This window comes from Emydura macquarii, unplaced genomic scaffold (genome assembly GCF_026122565.2).
Source record: "Emydura macquarii macquarii isolate MOO-44397 ecotype Brisbane River unplaced genomic scaffold, CSIRO-AGI_Emac_v2 contig_2132, whole genome shotgun sequence".
In the NCBI taxonomy this organism is placed as follows: Eukaryota; Metazoa; Chordata; order Testudines; family Chelidae; genus Emydura; species Emydura macquarii.
Window position 1 is genome coordinate 2,229 of NW_027132269.1, and position 21,707 is coordinate 23,935.

Sequence of the window (21,707 nt, forward strand, 5' to 3'; positions counted from 1 at the left end):
CCCATCTCAAAAAAGATATATCGGGATTAGAAAAGGTACAGAAAAGGGCAACAAAAATGATGAGGGGTATGGAAAAGCTTCCATATGAGGAGAGATTAATCAGACAGGGGCTTTTCATGTTGGAAAAAAGATGACTAAGGGGGGGCTATGATAGAGGTCTATAAAATTATAACTGGCATAGGGACAGTAAATAAGGAAGTGTTATTGACTTCTTTTCATAACACAAGAACAAGGGGTCACCAAATGAAGTTTATAAGCAGCAGGTTTAAAATGAACCGTCAACCTGTGGAACTCCTTGCTAGATGATGTTGTGAAGGCCAAGACTATAACGGGGTTCAAAAAAGAACTAGATACGTTCCTGGAGAATAGGTCCATGGATGGCTATTAGCCAGGATGGGCAGGGATGGATCACTATCTGTTCTGTTCATGCCCTCTGAAGCACGTGGCATTGGCCACTATCGGAAGACAGGACACTGGGCTAGATGGACCATTGGCGTGACCCAGTATGGCTGCTCTTATTATGCTCCTATGTTTTGTCTCTCTTGCTGCATCCGTATGGCCTGCAGCTGGTTGAGTTAAGATCTGGTCACTGAATCTTCCATTTTCTTTGCTCCATTCAGTTCCCAGCTGCACGTCTGGGAACAAGCCTGATGGGTCTGGATGACTCTGGCTGCCCCCTCTCACTCTCCTGTACCCCAGTGGAAGAATTAACTCTGACACATCCCTGTGGGGAGCAAACCCCCAGCGGCATGGGGAAACTGAGTCACACAGGTGGCCCAAAATAACCCCATCCTCCACAAAAGCACCAAGGTGCCAGGAGTTAAAGCCGCACTTTGGCTGTCACCACTAAGGCTGGGAACTTGCAGAGGCGGCCTGACTGCGAGTGGGATGTTGGAACAACTGAACGGCTCATTAGGGCACACAGCTGCGAGCCAGCAACCAACACTCACCTCTCACCATGTCCTCATCTGACCAAGACGGAGAGAGTAAAAAGTTGGGTTTGGCTTAGGGATGAAGCAATAGCTAGGTCTGAGCACGGGGGTTAGCGCTAAAGCCGAAAGTTAAGGATAAAGTTTAGTTGCAGGGACAGTTTTAAGATTACAGTGGGCGAATAGTTTTAGGGTTAGGGATGGAGTATAGGGTTACAGTTATGGTTGGGGTTAGATTTAGGATTAGGGATGGGGTATAGGGTTACAGTTACGATTGGGGTTAGATTTAGGGTTAGGGATGGGGTATAGGGTTACAGTTACGATTGGGGTTAGATTTAGGATTAGGGATGGAGTATAGGGTTACAGTTACGATTGGGGTTAGATTTAGGGTTAGGGATGGGGTATAGGGTTACAGTTACAATTGGGGTTAGATTTTGGGTTAGGAATGTGTCACAGAAATGGAATATTTTCACGGGGAAAAATGTGACAAGCTAAGCAAAAGCTCAAAGGCCAGTTTTCCCGCAGAAAACTTCGAAAGAAGAATTCTTCATTGGAAACTGAAAAGATGAGAAAAAGGCCCAAACCAAAACCTTCTGGGTGGAAAATATTCAGTTCCTCTCGAAATGTTGAGCAGAATCGAAAAGTTTCCAATCAAAACTTGCTTTCCCCCTGCTACTGGAAAATTTGCAGGCAAAGATTTTCCATTTTAAATTTGTTATGGGAGAGGAAAATCCCCTTCCCACCAACTCTAAATCTAATACAGACGGCGGAGGAGAGGGCAAATCCCAATGGATAATTAGGAATGGCTGGGAAATCTGGAAAACAAAACATTTTGCCATAGAAAACTGTGGTTTTGTCTGACTCTAAATTTTCCACGGAAAAAGGTCAATTTTAGTGGACTTTTCCATGAGGAAAATTGAAATAAATAGTTCCACAAAGTATTGTCTTGGCTCAGTCGTGTAAAAAGCATCATGGGAGATGTAGTCCAGTCAGAAGACTGGTCTCAGTGTGGACAATAGGGGCCATGAAAAATGAAGGAATATGGCTTGATGTTGACCTGAAAAGAAATGTCCTGATCCAGGAGTGGTTTCGAGTTTCTGAATTGAATTGACATCCCGCCTGCGTCAGGGATGAAAACAAATCTCGAAATAATGGGTCGAAATATTGAGTCGAAAATTCCTGTTTTCCCTTCCATTTTCCTACCCGCGCTCCAGATGGCAAGCCTTCGCAGCAGGCGACGTACTTCCTCTGTGCAAAATAAGCTCTCCCAAGCACCAGGAAATCCACCCAGATGATCCCGAACCCGGGATCAAACTGGAGCCAAAAGCTCCGTAGATATTGCGGTGCAGTAGGAATTTTTCTGTCATATTTGCATGGGGCCTGGAAGAACAGCAGAACGGCCACACCGGGTCAGACCAATGGTCCATCTAGCCAAGTCTTCTGTCAGTAGAGCTCTGCGCGGATGCACTAATGTGGATCTGCCTCCGGTCCGCATCAACTTACCTCCAACCGTCCTCCGCAGTCTAGTCATCTGCACCCGCAGCTCTAGGGCCCCCAATCAGCTCTTTGGAAGCCAGTCTGGCTGCAGACTCCTCCACTGATCAGCTGATGGCTGGCAAGGGAACCCCGTGGAACAGCTGATCGGCGGCCAGCCTCTCACCCCCCATCTCAAAGGCGAGCTGCAGTACCACCGCTTCCCTGCCTTTGAGCGCTGCATCCGATCCACCCCCCAGCCCCAAAAAAAGATCCCCAGAGATCAAGCGGAACACCACGGATTTGCAGGGCTCTCCCGGTCGGCCGAGGCTGCAGAGGCAATGAAGGGAACATGCAACCAACGAGCGCTCCATCCTCCTGTTGCCCATTGCCTGCCTCTAACAGCTGGAGCCTAGAGTCACCCAGAGGATGGGATTGCGTGGCTTTGCTCCTTGGCACGATATCCCGGTTCCCTGTGTTCTGTTCCCAGTGCCACCCACCGTGACAACATCTCCTGAGAGAGAGAGCGCTGTCGTCAGGGGTGCGGACAAGAGGAAGGGCAGATCATCACAGGTGCCAATTAGCTGAGCCAGCCTCCATTTGCCTCGTTCTTATCCTACCCCAGGCTGGGGAGGGGCTGAGCCATCAAAGAACCCACAGCTGCATCATTTGCTCCCTCCCCAGGGTGAGCCAGGGATATAAAAACTACAGCCAGGCCAGGAGCGGGGAGACAACGCCGGATCTCCGGAACAGGCAAACAGCCAGACAGGGGATCCTATCAGAGACGCGCCTCCAAGCCTCCCCCACCCCGTGACCCAAGATGGGTGTCTACAAAGTCCGCGTCGCCACCGGGAACTTCCTTCTGGCCGGGACGTTCAGCTCCATCTCCATCACCTTGGTGGGGACCCACGAGGAAAGCGACAAGAAGCCCCTCGACAACTGCGGCAAAGATTTCAACCCCGGGGCGGTGAGTATTGGTGGGGCCGGGCCTGGCTTTGCAGACAGATGCCCCCCAACAGAGACAGCAGGGTGTTCAATCATCAATCCCTCGCTTCTGGAGTCATGGGAACATTATGGGAGACTTTCCCGTTTTTTTCATTTAAAAAAAAAAAACATTCAGCCCCTAGGCGTGTAGAAAAGCCTGAAAAACGTGAAATTGAATTTATGTTTTTTTCTTAAAGCATCAGCTCCTGGAGTCAAATGGTTATGCTAGGAGAATTGCAGCTTCAGTTTTACAAAATAAACTTTTAGCCCTCGGTTGGGTGGAGAGAAGCTTCCAAACTTTACTCCTTTAGTGGGGCACAAATTTTGGATGACAACGTTGTTCATTTTTTTTAAATGAATGATGAAGATTCAGTGACACTAAAATGTTTTGGAAAATTTGTGTCAGTTTCAGTAGGGGAGGAGGGACTTTAAAAAAAGCCCCTCCCCCCCTTAATGCTTTTCTGCCTGTTTGGTTCACTGAAAATTTCCTTTTTGCTTCCACCCAAAACTACATGCTCTTAGTTTTATTTCTCAGAATTGCCCAAATTGAAAACTCCATTATGTACACGGCTCTACAAGGCAGGATGGAGTGGTTGGCCTGGGGTGAGGCAGATCAGAATTCAGTGTCCTCTTCTGCCACAGCCCCTTCCGACGTGACCTTGAGCAGGTTACTGAGACGCTCCCTGCCTCAGTTTCCTCATCTGTACAGCCTGCCTTAAAGGGTGTGGTGAGACTAAACACATTGTAGATTGGGAGGTGTCCAGATGCAGATGCAATGGTGATTACGAGTATTATAGATGCTTCATAAAAAAACTCAGAAGGAAAATATAAAGTGTATTAATTATTATTATTAATTAATTATCATGCCTGACCAACCTGATTTGCCTCGTATGAAGAGGTGACTGGCTCTGTGGATGTAGGGAAGGCGGTGGATGTGATATACCTTGACTTTAGCAAAGCTTTTGATACAGTCTCCCACTGTATTCTTATCAGCAAGTTAAAGAAGTATGGGTTGGATGAATGGACTATAAAATGGATAGAGAGCTGGCTAGAGCATAGGGCTCAACGAGTAGTGATCAATGGCTCCATGTCTAGCTGGCAACCGGTCACAAGCGGAGTTCCCCAGGGGTCGGTCCTGGGGCCGGTTTTGTTCAACATCTTTATTAATGATCTGGAGGATGGGGTAGATTGCACCCTCAGCAAGTTTGCAGATGACACTAAACTGGGGGAGTGGTAGATACCCTGCAAGGTAGGGATAGGATACAGAGTGACCTAAACAAACTGGAGGATTGGGCCAAAAAAAATTTGAGGAGGTTCAACAAGGACAAGTGCAGAGTCCTGCACTTAGGAAGGAAGAATCCCATGCACAGCTACAGACTGGGGACCGACGAGCTGGGCAGCAGCTCTGCAGAAAAGGACCTGGGGGTAAAAGTGGATAAAAAGCTGGAGATGAGTCAGCAGTGTGCCCTGGTTGTCAAGAAGGCTAATAGCATATTGGGCTGCATTAGGAGGGGCATTGCCAGCAGATCGAGGGAGGTGATTATTCCCCTCTATTTGGCATTGGTGAGGCCGCATTTGGAGTGTTGTGTCCAGGTTTGGGCCCCCCACTACAAAAAGGATGTGGACAAATTGGAGAGAGTCCAGCAGAGGGCAACAAAAATGATGAGGGGGCTGGAGCACAGGACTTATGAGGAGAGATTGAGGGAACTAGGCTTGTTTAGTCGGCAGAAGAGAAGAATGAGGGGGGATTTGATAGCAGCCTTTAACTACCTGAAAGGGGGTTCCAGGGAGGATGGGGCTAGGCTGTTCTCAGTGGGGGCAGATGACAGAACAAGGAGCAACGGTTTCAAGTTGCAGGGCGGGAGGTCTAGCTTGGACATTAGGCAAAACTTTTCCCTAGGAGGGTGGTGAAGCACTGGAATGGGTTACCCAGGGAGGTGGTGGAATCTCCATCCTTAGAGGTTTTTAAGCTGCGGCATGACAAAGCCCTGGCTGGGATGATTTAGCTGAGGTTAGTCCTGCTTTGAGCAGGGGGTTGGACTAGATACCTGCTGAGGTCCTTTCCAACCCTGATATTCTCTGATTCTATGAGTATCTTTTAAAATCTCCCGAATTTTAACCCAAACTCGGGATTATTTTGCTGGGTGCGTGAGTGATGGTGGGTGACCACTTGGCATTGGCAATGAAATAGTTACCACCACTGGCATTCTTACAGAGTTGGCAACTCTCATGACTTTAGTGCACGTCAGGATAGATGGGTTTCTTTCAAATCCCGAGTGCCTGGAGTCATGTGAGAATCTCAGCTTTTGGGTGGGGTGGGGAGGGAAGCCAGTTTCTAGCCTTCAGAGTGGCAGAGACCAGTTTGAAAATGCAGTCGCCACTCACAAAACCAGGAATCAGATCAAACAACTTGATCTGAGCATGGGCAGAGAAAAGCCACTGAATCGGTCTGAGAGCTGGAACAAAATGACAGGCTTAACCTGATTTGTTTAGCTTCTCAAATGGGAGACAGAGAGGTGTCTTGGTTGTGGGGCGTAAAGACCTACATGGGGAGAAAACCCTGGGGACATAGGAGAGAAAGACACCACAAGACCCAACAGCTGAAAGTTAAAGCCAGCAAAAAGCACGTTAGAAACAAGGCAGACATTTTTAACGGTCTGGGACAATGAACCGCTGCAAGAAATTCCCAGGGAAAAGGGTGGATTGTCCCTCTCTCGGGGCCTCCAGATCCTGAGGGACTTTTCTAGACAACGTGTTAGTCAAGCACCAATTATTGGCCTTGCTACAGAAGGAAATGGGTGAAACTTACTGGTCTGCCTTCGGCCGGAAGTCAAACTGATGGTCCTTAAACTCTGTGAACCTAGGATCGCGGTTTGTAAATACCTTCATTTCTTTGAGGCCCCACTCGTGCTGTTTGAAATACAGGAGGTGTGCGAAAGAACGAAGCGAGCAGAGAAAAAACAATCCATGGGGGAGCTTACGTTCATTGCCTTGCAAAGAAACCTGATAATCTAACAAATAAAGGGCTCCGGCGATCCTTGGGTGGCTAAACCGTGGACTCACAAACGGGGGATTATTTTACCTCTCTATTTCAGCTGCTGCTGGACGCCTGTGTCTAGTTCTGGGGTCCCCAGTTCAGGAATGTTGCTAAAGTGGAGAGGGGTCAGTGAAAGGCCACGGGAACTGGAAAACCTGCCTTAGAGAGAGCAACTCCAGCAGTCAGGCCCATTTAGCTTCACCAAGAGGTGGTCGAGGGGCTGCTTTGATGCCAGGAAGAGAAATTTGATGAGGGAGGGTTCTTCAATCCAGCGGGAAAAGGTCAAAGGACAGCCACTGGCAGAAAGCGCGACAAATAAGGCACAGTTTGTTAACAGTCAGACTAATTAATCAGCAGAACTTACAGGAAAGAGAAAAAAGCGTCAACCATGATGGAAAAATTACCATGACGGAGAACGCACCACTGCCCTTGCAAAGACACAGCCCCTAGCACGACAGGCTGCCAGTCCACGACGGCACCCACGTAATAACCAGAATAATGGTTAAAAAAATGGGACAGTCAATGGAAGCAGCGAAACATAATCGGATGAAAGGACTTTACGTCCCCCCGCCAGGATTCCTGGCTACTGAGTGGAGGAGCTTAGCAGGGTTTTGCCGGGGAATTAAATACTTCTCTGAACTATCGTAAGAGCAGCCGGCTTTCCACCTGGTGCAATAAACACTGGCGAGGTTTATTCACCCTCAAAGCCCTGCTCTCCCGCCAGCCCCTAAGTGCCCCAGGGTGAGGGACAGATGGCATTTGTGAGCAGGCAGACGGCTCCTGGCTGGGATTTCTTGCCTTCAAGCAACTGGGACTGGACATTGTGAGAGGCAGGATGCCAGGGTAGATGGGCCCGTTGGTCCGACCTGGGGCAGCAGTTCCAATATCTCTCTGGGGATTCACAGACTGACTTCTAAAAAATCCCAACCCCCGGCAGGATAAGACAGACTGCTCACCGGGTCTTTGTATTTATTACATCAGCACCGCATTACGCCAGACACCACAGAGATCTCACTGCACCGACATGGAGCGTGAGACGCTCCCTGTCCTTATGCATTCACTGAGCAAAGAAAGAAGAAAAATAAGGGTGGGAGAAAACTGAGGATTAATTGCAGGTCACAGGGCTCGTGAGTGGCAGGTACCAATTATGGAGCCTGCTTCAAAGACAGAGAAACTGAGTCACTGGCAGAGGCACGAAATGTGCCTCCTGTCACGCAATGCCCTCAGCATCGCTGCTGTTCCAACAAACCACACTGTGTCCCGCCACCACTCTGCGTGCATCACGCAGGGTGAGGCCAGCCTCATCCAACCCCAGCCATGGGCACCGGCCGGGCTTGATCCCGGGGCCTCCGGTGCTAAAACCACAGTGTCGTCCGCAAACTTGCTGAGGGTGCAATCTACCCCATCCTCCAGATCATTAATAAAGATGTTGGACCCAGGACCGACCCCTTGGGGAACTCCGCTTGTGACCCATGGAGCCATTGATCACATCCATGCTCTGCCAGTTCTATCCATTTATAGCTTCCACTGTGGGAGAGGGAGAAGGCTGGGAGAGGGAATTCCCGTTCCGCCGGAAATCCTCCCAATTCTCCATTTCCATGTCGTCCTGAATCGGAACAAAAAAGCCGAAATTCGACTTTCCCCGTGGAACGACGAGTCCAAAACATCCCGACTCGGGTCCGGGCCCACCCTTGGTTGCGCCGACATCGATGTGTTTCATTTGGAAACCAGGCGGATCGGCTGCCTTCGCTAAGACCCAGACATGTCATCTCTGCCCACTCATTTCCATTTCTCCCGCCTCCACTTTTCTAGCATGGCCCAATATGAAACCTCAGTCACCTCTTGTCCATACCATGATCTAAAAAGCATTAGAATTCCATGTGCAAGTCTGAGCAAAATTATGAATTTATCTTAAAAACCGGTTTCTACAGATGTGACCAGTCCTGTGCCCAGGGCAGCCTCCTGATAATGCCAAGGGCAGGGCAGGCTGTAAAAGGGAGCATATTCTCCCAGAGCTGGTGGGTGGGTGGCACTAAAGCCAGACTTCCCAACCAGCCACAAACTGTGCTTCTGAATCCCCACAGAAGCCAGTACACAAATACACACAGCCCCTTTACTGCATTTCAGCCTCTGGCTCCCAAATCAGCACTAGGTCCAGTAAAGAGACCAGTTGTTTAAACTCTCTGCTCTTTACCAAAAAGGTTCCCTCTGACCCCAAAGGGTCAGCCACAGCACCAGATCAATATAAGTTTGGATCTTACTTAAAATCCCATGCTGCCAGCCAATCCTTCAGTAACTAAAACTAAAGGTTTGTTGTAAAAAGAAAGAAATACACCATGAGAGAAATGTTAAAGGATTAAAGTAATCAGATACATACAGATGATTGAAAGTCCAGATACATCAGGTTTCTGGGAGAATTGTGGAGTTTGCAGGTGTGTACAGTTCCTCTGGTGTGCACCCAGTACCTGGATGGGTCTCAGTCCTTCGGTTCAGTTGCAAGTGAATTGATCCAGAGGTAGGTGTGTGTCTGTAGCTGAACAGGAACAAAGACCAAATGGTTTCTGTGGTTTGATCTTATAAACCTTCTGTCCCGGGCCATGCTGTCTTGGGGAATGTTACAATAACTAAAATGGAGTCCAGGGTCACATGGGCCAATCCTGGTAACGCCTCAGGTATGCCTTTAGTTTCTTCCTGGGCATCCGTGAGTGTTTTAATGGGCCATTAAGCAGGCTATCATCCTGCCGCCTCTCTGTCTGGGGTGTGTCCCAGCCAGCCCAAACTGACATACAGAAATATCAAATACTTCCATAACTTCCATTTCACATATCACACATGAACACAAGTATCATCACCTGACTCAGCACACTGCAGCCTTTCTAACAGCACCTGACCTGGCATAGCTCACATGAATTCTTATGATTTTGACACACTGATGTTAACCAAGATGACAAATGCCCCCCCGCCACCTACCCAGCATGACAACATGATGGATACAAAATAAGCTATTTGTTGTTTGCTGTGTTGGGGTAAGTCCTGACGGTCCCGGGATATGAGCAAGACAAGGTCTCCGACTTTGACTGGTGAAAGAGACCCGCTTGCGAGCGCCACGGAGCTTTGCCCGTCTCTTGCCTCGAAGTTGGGCTCCCCTCACCCATCTCGTCTCTCTCACAGAAGGCAATCCAAAGAATTGATTTTGAGTGTTTCCCGGCAAAAACGTCAGCCGACGCGACACAGTCGCACAGAACGGGATCGCAATTAAGCTGCATTTTCCGAGGGCAGCAGGGTCTACCAGCTATTTACCAACCAGCTCGTTAGCGTCTCCTCCGCAGCACCAAGCAGAGGGCGACAAAGGACAGACGTTCTGCTCCCGACCTGAAAAGACTCCAGAAAAACCTTCACAATTGTTGTAGGGCAGCAACAGGTGATAGATTAAGGCACGCCAGGGTAGAAACAGTAGGGTCTCCTCCAAAGGCCACTGGACTCCTGGGTTTTCGTCCCAGCTCTATCACTGCCCTCTTTGTTTCCCCGCTCAACCTCCGTTTGTTCAGACCGTGAGTTCTTCAAGCCATGGCCTGTCTCTCTCTGTGTGCAAGAGCAGGATTTTACCCCAACGGTGGAGTTGATTCCATGGATGCCAATGAGAGAGAGGAATAACTGGGAGGTTCACTGAAAACAATAGCTGACAGCGGGACCTTGTCCTCTGCTTTAACTGCACAAATATGCCAGGCTTAGACACAGGCATGCATTGCTGCTCTGACCAGTTTGTGGCAGCTTCTAAAACATGTTGAGTGCCACTAGAGGGCTATAGAGGGATTGAGTCCTACTCCTGCAAGACTATGATGAGGTACCTCAGGTTGTAGCCAAATCAGTAAACCTTGGCTTCTGCCTCCAGGCTAATACAAGAGAGGTGCCTATTAGAACAGTAGTTGCAACAGTGACCCAGCTGATCTGTGATGCCTTGGAGACTTCCAAGCAAGCGGGGGTGGCGCAGCAGGCCAACAAGTGTTCTAGTGTGTGGGGGGGGGGAGGCAGAGGACGACTGGGAACCCCTTTTTGGATGGATTAAATCCTGCGCCTCACGCTCCATTTTCTCCCCTCTCCCCCGGCTGCAGGTGGAGGAGTTCAAGCTGTCCTGCCGGCGCTGGCTGGGTGACATCATCCTGGTGCGGCTCCACAAGGAGCCCTACTCCTTCTACCCCAGCGACAACTGGTACTGCAGCTACGTGGAGGTCGTCTCCCCCCATGGGCAGCTGTACCGCTTCCCCTGCTACCAGTGGATCGAGGGCTACCGCACCCTGGAGCTGCGGGAGGGCAAAGGTAGGAGCCTGGGGCTGACGGAAGGTGCTTGGGGCCTTATCATCTATCTGTCTGTCTGTCTATCCATCCATCCATCCCCATACACACCATCTATCTATCTATCACATTCTCTCCTCTCCCCTCCAGCCCAGACGGTTAGCGATGACGCCGATTGCCCATTGCTGCAGCAGCAGCGGCTGGCTGAGCTGAAGCAGCGTCAGGAGAGCTATGGGTGAGTGAGACCCCCGTGGCGGGAGGGGAGCTCCCCAGGGGTCAGGCCTGCGCGGGGTCCCGGGGATGGAGGGTGCGGTGGGAATTGCAGGCAAGGTGGGCCCGGGATGGCGGCGGAGGGCGGCTGCATTTGGAGGGCCAGTGGACGGCCAGGGCTAACGTCCCCCATGGTCTCTCCCCCGCCAGGTGGAAGGAGTACGCCCCCGGGCTGCCCCGGTGCCTGGACGTGGAGAACATCATCGAGCTGGACTGCAACACCATGTACTCCTTCTCCAAGAGCACCAACTTCCTGCTCCGCGGGGGCAACGCGTGAGTGCGGCTTCCCCGCGGCCCAGACCCTTCCCAGGGCCTAACCCCTAACCTACCCCTATAAACTATCCCTATCCCTATCCACTAACCCTATTCATTAACCTTCTACACAACCTTACCCCGTACACTGACCCTTCCCCTATAAACCAACCCTACCTCTAAACACAACCACATTCACTAACCCTAACCCTATAAACTAACCCTATAAACTAACCCCACCTCTATAAACAACCACATAAACTAACCCTAACCCTACCTCTATACACTAACCCTATAGAATTATTCTAACCCTCACCCTATACACTAACTCTAACACAATAGGTCTATAGACAACCCTGTACACTAACCCTAACCCCATACACTAACTCTAGACACTAACCCTAATCCTAGCCCTATAAAGGAACCTGACCCCCATAAACTAACCTTACCTCTATACACAGCCCTATTAACTAAGCACAACCCTAGCCCTAACCCTGTACACAGCGCTAGTCACTCACCCAATACACTAAACCGACCCTATTCACAAATCCCAGCCAGAACCATGTAACCTTCTGCCAGGTGGAGTGGGCAGCAACCAGACCAGGTTCAATATCTAGGACTTCCTTTTCAACACTACGACGCAAAACTGGCTTGTAACCCAGGGAAATCACACACCACCCCTCGGGTGCCTCTTCTCACGAGCACAGTGACAAAGCACAGAAAAGAAACTTTGGCTGACTGGCGGGAAGTCCCTCGGCCTCCATTTAACGGGAGAGCAAAAAAAACCACCTGCCCTGGAATACGCTGGGCCATGTCTTTCGCCTCCGCTTCTCGAGTCCAAGAAGGAAAAGTTCCTTTAACATGCCCTCCACCCCGCCACCCCCTCCCAAGGGTTGTGCTTCGTCAGTGAAGATGCCTAGTCCCCATCTCCTTTCCCAGGGGGCTGCATCCAAGCCCCCCCTGCTTACCGCGTTCAGTTCAGTTCAGGGTGACCCCGCCGGTCAGGCCCTGCATTCACATTTAAAGCCTTCATTCAATCTCACGTTAAAATGATGGGAATGCCGGGCTTAAAGGAAGCGTCTCCAGGCCTCTGGGTACAAGGCCTGGATTATGCGAAAGTACAAACGTTTGATTGAAATCATAGGATACAAAGCTCTGCAACGTCCCAGATTAAAGGGTCATCAATTTAGCAGCCCAGCGGCATACTAGCGTCCAACTATGCCGCCCTACACCTCTACAAAAATGATATTACGAGCAGTTCGTGGAAAGCAAATGTAGCAACGCGGGGGGGGGGAGGGGGTTGTTGTTGCTCGGTGAATGAGAATTTTAGGACAGCCGGGTCTGTCTGTAGATACAAACCATCAGCAAAAAACCTCTCCGTGCCTTTCACGGCATCGTGTCTCCATGGCCGCTCCAGCTCATGCCTCCTGGTACAGCCGGCGTCCGGTGACGCCCACCCGACCACCTGGGGGGTGTCCATCACCATCGTGACAAGCGATTTGTAACCCGGCACCTGCCAAAGTGGATTGCTGTGGCAACGCGCCGTCTCTCTGCCTGCTGGGGACCGGGGCCGAGGGTGGATGTGCTCACGTCGATACAGTCTGGGCCTGAAGCCTTTGCCCCGCCCCAGCCAGCTGTCACGCAGCCCCTGCCTACACCGATACAATAACCATAACCCTAATCCTAACCCTACACTCTAACAGTAACCATAACTCTATACAATAGCCATAACCCTAACCCTATACACTAACCATACCCAAACCATAACCCTATGCACTAACCATACCCCAATAAACTAACCATAACTCAATAAACTAACCATAACCCAAACCATAACCCTATACACTAATCTTAACTCCTAACCCACCCCCTATAGACTACAGCCTAACCCAGAACATTAAACTCTACCCCAGATCCTAACCTGGGACATGGAAGGAACAACCCCCCCTGCCATGTGCGCCCCATCCCTACCCCAAGCCCCCCCTCAGGGCTCACACCCGCTCGCTCTCTCGTCCCCTCTCCCCAGGCAGGTGGAGCTGCGGCTGAAAGGTTTCCTGAGCTGCACCAACTCCTGGGCGAAGCTGGACGACATCAGCAAGGTTTTCTGCTTCAACAAGACCCCGATCACAGGTGGGTGACCCCCTCCCCACTCCCCACTCACCCGGCCCCCGTGAGCCCCATGCACAGCGCAAGATGCTTGTGATGTGTGTGAGATGCAAGCGGTGGGAGATCCCCAGTCCCCCCATGTGCCAGTTCCGGCCCAGACCCCCACCGAGAGGGGGTCCCCGTCGTGCCCAGACACACAGCGAGAGGCGGCCCCCGGCTGGCAGCGCTCGCCCGCTCTCTACCCATAGGTGGGACCGTGAGCCCCATTCCCCAGTGGGAGGAGGCCAAGCCCCCCCCCCCCCCCCTGAGAGATGCAGAAAGTCCCCCGAGGAGCCCGGGGTGGGAATAGGACCCGACTCCCCTGAGCACCCCCGGCCCAGCGCTTTGACCCCACAGCCGCCCTGGTGCTGTGTCCCCCAGAGTACGTGCGGGCGCACTGGCGCGAGGATGCCTTCTTCGGGTACCAGTTCCTGAACGGGGTCCACCCGGTGCTGATCCGGCGATGCACACAGCTGCCCAGCAACTTCCCCGTCACGCCGGACGTGGTGGCCGGCTGCCTGGGCGAGGGCACCACCCTGCCGGAGGAACTGGAGGTGAGTGGGGCGCCGGGGTTCCCCCGTGGGACCCGGACACAGGCTGGAGCTCTCGCGCCGGCATCACTCCGCCGTTGCGCCAGGCGGAAGCAGCCACGGGCCAGGGGAGTCCGGTGGGTCCTGCGCCAGAGGCCCTAGGCACGCTAGCGGCGGGCATTTGGCTCCGGGGTTTAATCCCAGGGCACTGCTGCAGGAAGCACACAGCGCTGGGAGGGGGCACTGCTGCGGGAAGCGCACAGCGCCGGCATCTCAGCTCTGCGGCCCCAGATGCGCTGGGCTTTCCCAGCAGCCCCGCACTCTGCTCTGCTCTCCTTGTGCCCTGCAGAAGGGGAACATCTTCATCGCTGACTACAAAATCCTAGAGGACATCCCGGCCACCAAGATCAACGGCTACCGGCAGTGCATCGCCGCGCCCCTCTGCCTGCTGCACCTACAGCCCTCCGGGGAGATCGTCCCTGTGGCCATCCAGGTGAGCAGCCCCCGGCGCCCCCACATGCTGCCAGGGCTGGAGACTGTGGTCTAAAGGACTGGCTCAGAGAGAGAACCCAGGAGTCCTGGTTCCCAGCCCCCTGCTCTAACCATTCAACCCCACTCACCTCCCAGAGCTGGAACAGAACCCAGAAGTCCTGGCTCCCTAATCCCCCTCACCACACCTCTGGGTCACACTGATCTTCGCTGGCAGTGCATGGCCTTTCTGCTGATTCCCCTGCACCTGTCTCTGAAGGCCCCTGCCTTTGCCTGTGGGTCTGAATGCCCGTGCAGGCACCAGACCTGTCTGTCCCTTCCACAGCGTCCGGGGGTTGGGTAAAGTGAGGGTACAGAATGGGATTAGGGATAAAGTGTAGTATTAGGGTATAGAGTACAGCTAATGTGGGGTATAAAGTAGGGTTAGGGTGTAGCGTGGGGCCAGGGATTAAGGGTAGCGTATAGAATAGGGTTAGGGTCAGGATTAGAGGTTAGGGTTAGGGTGTAGAGTAGGGATAAGAGCCAAATCCCGACGCAGGCTAGATGGGCCCAAGGGACAGGTCCAGGGCGGCAGAGAGCGGGCGGAAACCAGGCTAGATAGATGCACACCCTGGTTGTGTCCAACTGGCTGTAGGCATTGGCACCCCAGATGCCTTTGCGTGCCTCCAGATGTGCATATGCTCCCACCCAGAAGTGCCCAGCTGTGTGTGTGGGGGGGGTGCCCATGCCCAACGTGTGTGTGTGCGTGTGAGAGCGGTGTGTCTGTGTGTGCCCAGTTGTGCGTGTGTGCCCATCCAAGCTCCGTTTGCACACCCCTGCTCTCTGCCTCTCCTCTTTGTAACGGCGGATTTGTTGCTCCGTTGTGTCCCCTCATCTCGGCAGTCGGGTCCCAGCCCCGGGGCTCCCCCGGGGGGTCAGCAGGATTCACCCGCCCGGCCTGTGCCCACCCGCCCCTAGCTCCCCCATGTCTCTCTCCCCCACAGCTCAGCCAGAGCCCAGGTCCCGACAGCCCCATCTTCCTGCCCAGCGACTCCGAGTGGGACTGGACCCTGGCCAAGACCTGGGTGCGCAACGCCGATTTCCTCGTGCACGAGCTGGTCAGCCACTTGCTTCTCACCCACCTGATCGACGAGGCCTTCGTCCTGGCCACCCTGCGCCAGCTGCCCCTGTGCCACCCGCTCTTCAAGGTGAGGGAGGGGCCGGGCCGCCAGAGGGCTCCCGGTGTGCCACCAGCTGTGCCCAGCTGTGCAGGAGAGAAGCGCCACACGTCCAACCGCCCCGGCGGAGGCCTGGCCTGGATGTGCCCGGCAAGAGCTGGGGGGAGATGGAGCCACCTCCGGCTTCTGGGAGGGGCCAGGTCCCTGCCCCTGGGGCTCCTGCAGGGTTGGGGGGGAAGGGGGAGATGGCCCGCTTACCCTCACCCGCCCGCTGAGTCTCTACCCTTCCCCAGCTCCTGATGCCCCACACGCGCTACACGCTGCACGTCAACGTCCTGGGCAGGACCCTGCTGCTCCGACATGATGGGATTTTGGACAGGGTAAGAGAGTGCCACGGTCAGGGGCCTGAGACACCACTGCCCTCCCGGAGCCAGGGAGAGAACCCAGGAGTCCTGGCTCCCAGCCCCCGCTCTAACCACTAGCCCCCACTGCCCTCCCGGAGCCAGGGAGAGAACCCAGGAGTCCTGGCTCCCAGCCTCCCTGCTCTAACCACATAAACCCCACTCCTCTCCCAGGCCCACATAGGCCCCTCTAGCATTCGGTCCAGAGAGAAATAACAGCTGCTTTGTTCGCTCACATGGCAGCACTCCAGGGCGGGTCACCCCCTGGCGAGGGCTCCCAGGCACTTGCATGCGAGGGGACGTCTGCCTCCCATTTGTCTGGGTTTTATTTCTCTTGCCCCATCTTCAACCTAGACCAGGTTTCAAAAGACCACAGCTCTGACCTGCCCAGCGACGCCCCGCTAGGCGCCCACCGAGACAGCCCCAGCCACCCTCCGGTTCATCCCCCCTCGCCCTGTCTCACGCCCGTCACAAGGTGCTGTTCCTGCCCTTCCAACCCGATGCCGCGTATCGGGGAGTAAAAACCGCGCCGGGAACCTGGAGTGGCGGCCTCACCTGGAACAGCCAAAGCGCTTGCCCCGGATCGCCTCGATAGAAAAACCCTCGGGAACCCCTGGAGAGCGGATCCCTCGCGCTGTCGTCCACCCAGCTGCCCTTCCAGCTTGTCGGGACAGTCCACAATTCACTTCCAGGGGAGCACGGGTGAGGTCCCAGCGAGCCGGAGACAGGCAACCCGAGTCTGTGTCTTTGAAAAAGGTGGAACAAAGAGGCTGTAGGGAATTATACAGCAGTCAGCCTGACTTCGCCACCTGGGAAGAGACTGGAACAAATGATAAAACAGCCACTCTGCCAGTGTGGATTTTTTTTCCTCAAGAACAAATCACGCCAAACCGACCCAATGCCTTTCTTTGACAGCGTTCTCGACCGCGTGGGAAGGGGAGAAGCAGTGGACGTGATCTAGCTTGATTTGAAGCCAGCTTTTCACACGGTCTCTGTCCGTTCTCAAAAGCGAAGGGGGAAATACGGGCTGGTTGAAATCACTATGCGGTGGGCGCCCCACGGGTTGAAAGCCCGGACTCAAAGAGCAGTTACAATGGTTTGCTGTCCAACCGGGCGTATCCCACAAGGGGCACCCTTGGTTTGGCCTTCTGCAATATTTTCCTGAATGACTTGGGAGGGGATCACTTGATGATTATCTGCTTGGTTCACTCCCTCTGAAGCACCTGGAGTTGGCCCCTGTGTGAAAACAGGACGCTGGGCTAGATGGACCCTTGGTCTGACCGTTCTTACAACTTGGCATGATATAGCAGAATGATCATGAGGTCCCTTCCAACTCTAATATTCTATGATTCTATGATTCATGACACAGGGGCGTCTGCTTCTAAAATTTGCAGCGGATCCCCCAAGTCCGGGAAGGGTCGCCGGCGCTTTGGGAGGGCAGGATTCGAATTCAAAACGACCGTGGCAGATGGGAAAACTGGGATGCAGGACACGCTGAAATCCAATGAAGACAAGCGCAAAGAGCTACAGTCGGGAAGGGAAAATCCACACCATAGGGTCTAACTAGCTGGGGAAGGGGGCGGGTCGTCAGCTGAAAAGGATCCGGCAGCTCTAGTAGATCACAAATTGAATACGAGCCCACAGTGCGATGCAGCAGCAAAAAGGTGAATCTCTTTCTGCGGTGTCTAAACAGGAGTAAGAGACGGGGAGTTAATGGTCCTGCTCTACTCCGCCCTGGGGAGACCTCGGCTGGAGTACCACTTCGCACGTGAAGCAAGACATGGCCGGATTGGAGAGAGTCCATCAAGGAGTAACAAGCACGATAAAGCGTTTAGAAACCTTGACCTATGAGGCCAGGTTAAAAAAAAAAAAACGGGGCACGTTTACTCCTGAGAGGAGACAACTGAAGGGGGGCCTGAGAAAAGCCTTTCAGCTCGATCTAAAGAGGCTGGCGAGCAATCGTTCTTCACGGACAAGAAATAAGGGGCTCGATCTCCAGCAAGGGAGATTTAGGTTGGAAAAACGTTTTAACGCCAAGGAGAGAGAAGCTCTAGTGCAGATGGCCAAGAGAGACGGTGGAGTCTCCGTTGCTGGAGGGTTTCAGAACAGGTTGGACCAAACACCCGGTCATGGCTGGTCTAGGTTTACTCGGTCCTTCCTCAGCGCAGGGGGCTGGACTAGATGGCCTCCCCGCCTGAGGTTCCTACAAAACGATGGGTGAGCGGGCAGGCATTTACCTTGCACGGGGGGCGTTTGTAAGGTAGGACTGCCTTGCGTTGAACCAGATCACGGCCGTATTTCATTACAAGCCGGCCCGCTTGCTCAGCAGTTCAAGGCTTTGTCTGTGGTCTCTTCCCAGGGGGTGAGTCCAGGACTCGCTGGCACCAAAGTGCTGCTGGCCAAAGGCATGGCCGGCCTGACCTACGCCTCCCTCTGCCTCCCCGACGACATCCAGGAGCGCGGGGTTGACTCCATCCCCAATTACTACTACCGAGATGACGGGCTGAAGGTCTGGTCGGCCATTGAGAGGTGAGGGGCTGGGGGAGAGGTTGGTGAGGCAGAGGATGTGGGAAATTCCCCCGGGGCTCGGAGCTGGTTGGAAATGCAGCTTCCTTGGCACGTGAAGAATTCGCAGTTAAAAAAAAAAGAATTGGCCAAAAGAAATTTTTCAATCACACCAGCCACCCACCTAGGCTAGTGGTACCGGGCCTCACAAACGCCGACCACTGTCGGAAATCGAACCCCCGGGGCCTTGGGAGCCTCCCATATCAAGAATATGTGGGGAGGGTCAAAAGACCAATTGGACATCGGCTGCAACGTTGGAAGCCCTCCCCCGTAAGTTTCATTCTTGCCTTTATTCCTGGAGGCCACCTCACGACTCCCCCCACCAAATATCGATGCCCGGGTCGGTGGTCGGGCTGACCGTGCCGCGAACGAATGACGGGCATGCCACAGAAAGGAGCACCAGAAAAGTCTGAAGCACTTGGGGTTGACTTTTTAGGGGTCTCTGCTTAACGGAGACCTTTATCCCAACCTCCTTGATTTACTTTGTGTATTACGATATATCGGTGGGACGGGGAAGGCATGAAACATTTATACATGCACAAAAATAGGGAGGAAAAGCCAAAGGCTGGGAATTCTGCCCGAAACCAAATTGTGGGAAAAGGCCCTGGGGTGGGGGGACGGACACATGAGTCAAGTCAAGACGTTTTGTGTCGATGGGGACTCTTGGTTAACGTGTTAACTTCCAGAAGACCAAGTCCATTTGAAGAGATCCACTCGGTGGCAGAGGGTGGACTAGATCCCAGGTCACCTGGCAATCAGGAAGAGCCTAAGCCACCAGACCCTGAATCCACAGCTAGGAAAGAGACGTGGAGGGGATGCTGTGTGAGGTAGGGGGTGGGGTAGCCCGGGGCCGTTTGCAGACGCTGGCAGAGTGCATTATCAACCCACCCACGCTGACACGTCTCTCCTCTCCCCAGCTTCGTCTCTGGTATCGTCAAGCACTATTACCGTAGCGACGCCCACGTCCAGGCCGACAGCGAGCTGCAGGCCTGGGCAGACGAGATCTTCTATGGAGGCTTCCTGGGGAACCAGGAGTCCGGTATGGGCCATGGGAATGCAGAGTCACCGGGCTCTATGCAGGGGGTATCTCTGGACTGGGCGACACAGGCCAAATGACGGTGGCCCAGATCCCAGCCGGTGTCAATGGGCGTCTCTCCATTGGAGTCAATGGGGCCAGATCCCGGCTGGTGTCAACGGGCGTCTCTCCATTGGAGTCAATGGGGCCAGATCCCGGCTGGTGTCAATAGGCGTCTCCCCAATGGCATTGATGCTGATTTCCACCCGCTCAGAGTCTGTCCCAGCAGAAACCAGCAAGACCCAGCGTCCAGAAATGGCCTCAGGAGGCGACCGAGGAATTTACTCACTCAGTGACCCTGGCACACAGCTGCCTGGGGAGAGATGGAGGGACGGACCCAGGGCCACAGGGACAAGGACCCCGAGGGCAAGTGGCCCTGAAGTTTGGGGGTCATGACCCTGGGAGGGGAGAAGGTCCTGAACCCACAAGGACAGGGTGGCCTGTTGGGCTGCGGGTCACAGTGCTGGAGGGGGCTATGGAGTGACCGGGAACAGCCCCTCCACCCCCGTGGGAACGTGAGGAGTGGGCCAGGGCCAGGCCGGTGACGCCTTTTCTCCATCCTGCAGGCTTCCCCTCCTCTCTGCAGAGCATCCCCGAGCTGGTCAAGTACCTGACCATGTGGATCTGCTGCTGCTCGGCCCGGCACGCCGCCCTCAATAACGGGCAGGTAAGACGAGGCCAGCCGGGCCGCCTGGAGCCCCATTCCCTGCCCCACACCGGGGCCTGGGGTCCAGCCACCAACCCCGCAACCCTGCACCCCACAGAGGGCCCTGGGGTCTGGCCACCGACCCCCCAACCCTGCACCCCATCATGCTCTGGGGTCCAGCCACCGACCCCTCAAACTCCTAGCTGCCCTGGCTCCCAGCCCTCAGGGAGACCCCAGACACCTCAGGACCCAGCCCCCATAGCCATGCTCAGCCCCCCCAACTCCCCCACACCCCTTGACCCCCCCACCCAGTGCCCATGGGTGAGATGCTGGCAAAGCCCAGGTCCCTGGCTGAGCCAGGCCCTGCCCATGCTGGTGCCCCCGGGAGGGGTGGGGTAGGGGTCCCAGGCTAGGCTGGGTCTGGGGTCCCCGGCTGCACTGACCGTGGGGTCTCCTGGGCCGCAGTACGACCTGGGCGCCTGGATGCCCAACTACCCATCGTCCATGAGGAACCCCCCACCCACGGCCAAGGGTACCACCTCCCTGGAAAGCTACCTGGACACCATCCCGGAGGTCAACACCACCAGCCTCATCCTCTTCACGCTCTGGGTCCTCTGCTGCGAGCCGGGTGACTCGGTGAGGACAAGGGCGCAAGGGGCGCTGTGGGGTGGGGAGCAGGGCGGGGAGCAGCAGGGGGCGCTGTGGGGTGGGGAGCAGGGCGGGGGCGGGGAGCAGGGCGGGGTGCTGTGGGGTGGGGAGCAGGGTGGGGAGCAGCAGGGGGCGCTGTGGGGTGGGGAGCAGGGTGGGGCTCAGCAGGGGGTGCTGTGGGGTGGGGACCAGGGCAAGGAGGAACAGGGAGCAGCAGGGGGTGCTGTGGGGTGGGGAGCAGGGCGGGGAGCAGCAGGGGCGCTGTGGGGTGGGGACCAGGGCGGGGGGGGGGGAACGGGGAGCAGTAGGGGGTGCTATGGGGCACCATCCTTCTCTGGCCTAAACTCTTCAGTCTTGCTACACAGTTGTTAAACACCTGCCCCACGCTGCAGGGCAGATATGGGATCCCTGTATAGCCACCCGCCCTGCACCAGAGGTGGACGCATCTCAGCGCCAGGCGAGGGAGTCCTTCCGTGCTCTCCCTCACCACTCTCCCATTCCCTTGCAGAGACCCCTGGGCAAGTACCCTGACGAGCTCTTCACGGAGGAGGAGCCCAAGCAGCTGATCACAGCCTTCCAGGGGCGCCTGGCCCAGATCTCCCAGGAGGTCCAGGAGAGGAACAAATCCCTGCCCATCCCCTACCGCTACCTGGATCCCCAGCAAGTCGAGAACAGCACGTCCATCTGAGCCGGCGGTGAGCCCCTGGGACAAGCCCCGCGCGGCCGCTGGGAACACCGGCCCCATCGCGTCGGTCCTGTAATCCTGTCCCGGGAGCAATAAAACACAGACTGGTTCCACTCTGAATGGCTGAT

General features: G+C 54.5%; 1 protein-coding gene across 1 annotated transcript; it reads left to right on the forward strand.

The window, feature by feature from the left end:
• The first annotated feature begins 426 nt into the window (after positions 1–426).
• On the forward strand, positions 427–21,582 carry LOC137160100 (hydroperoxide isomerase ALOXE3-like). Its single transcript, XM_067558543.1, is given in 15 exon segments — positions 427–442; positions 3,200–3,369; positions 10,536–10,740; positions 10,867–10,951; positions 11,137–11,259; positions 13,265–13,368; positions 13,765–13,937; positions 14,263–14,406; positions 15,386–15,589; positions 15,853–15,939; positions 18,320–18,489; positions 19,443–19,564; positions 20,167–20,267; positions 20,712–20,882; positions 21,403–21,582. Coding segments are annotated over 15 exon segments (2,055 nt in total).
• Positions 21,583–21,707: the final 125 nt, after the last annotated feature.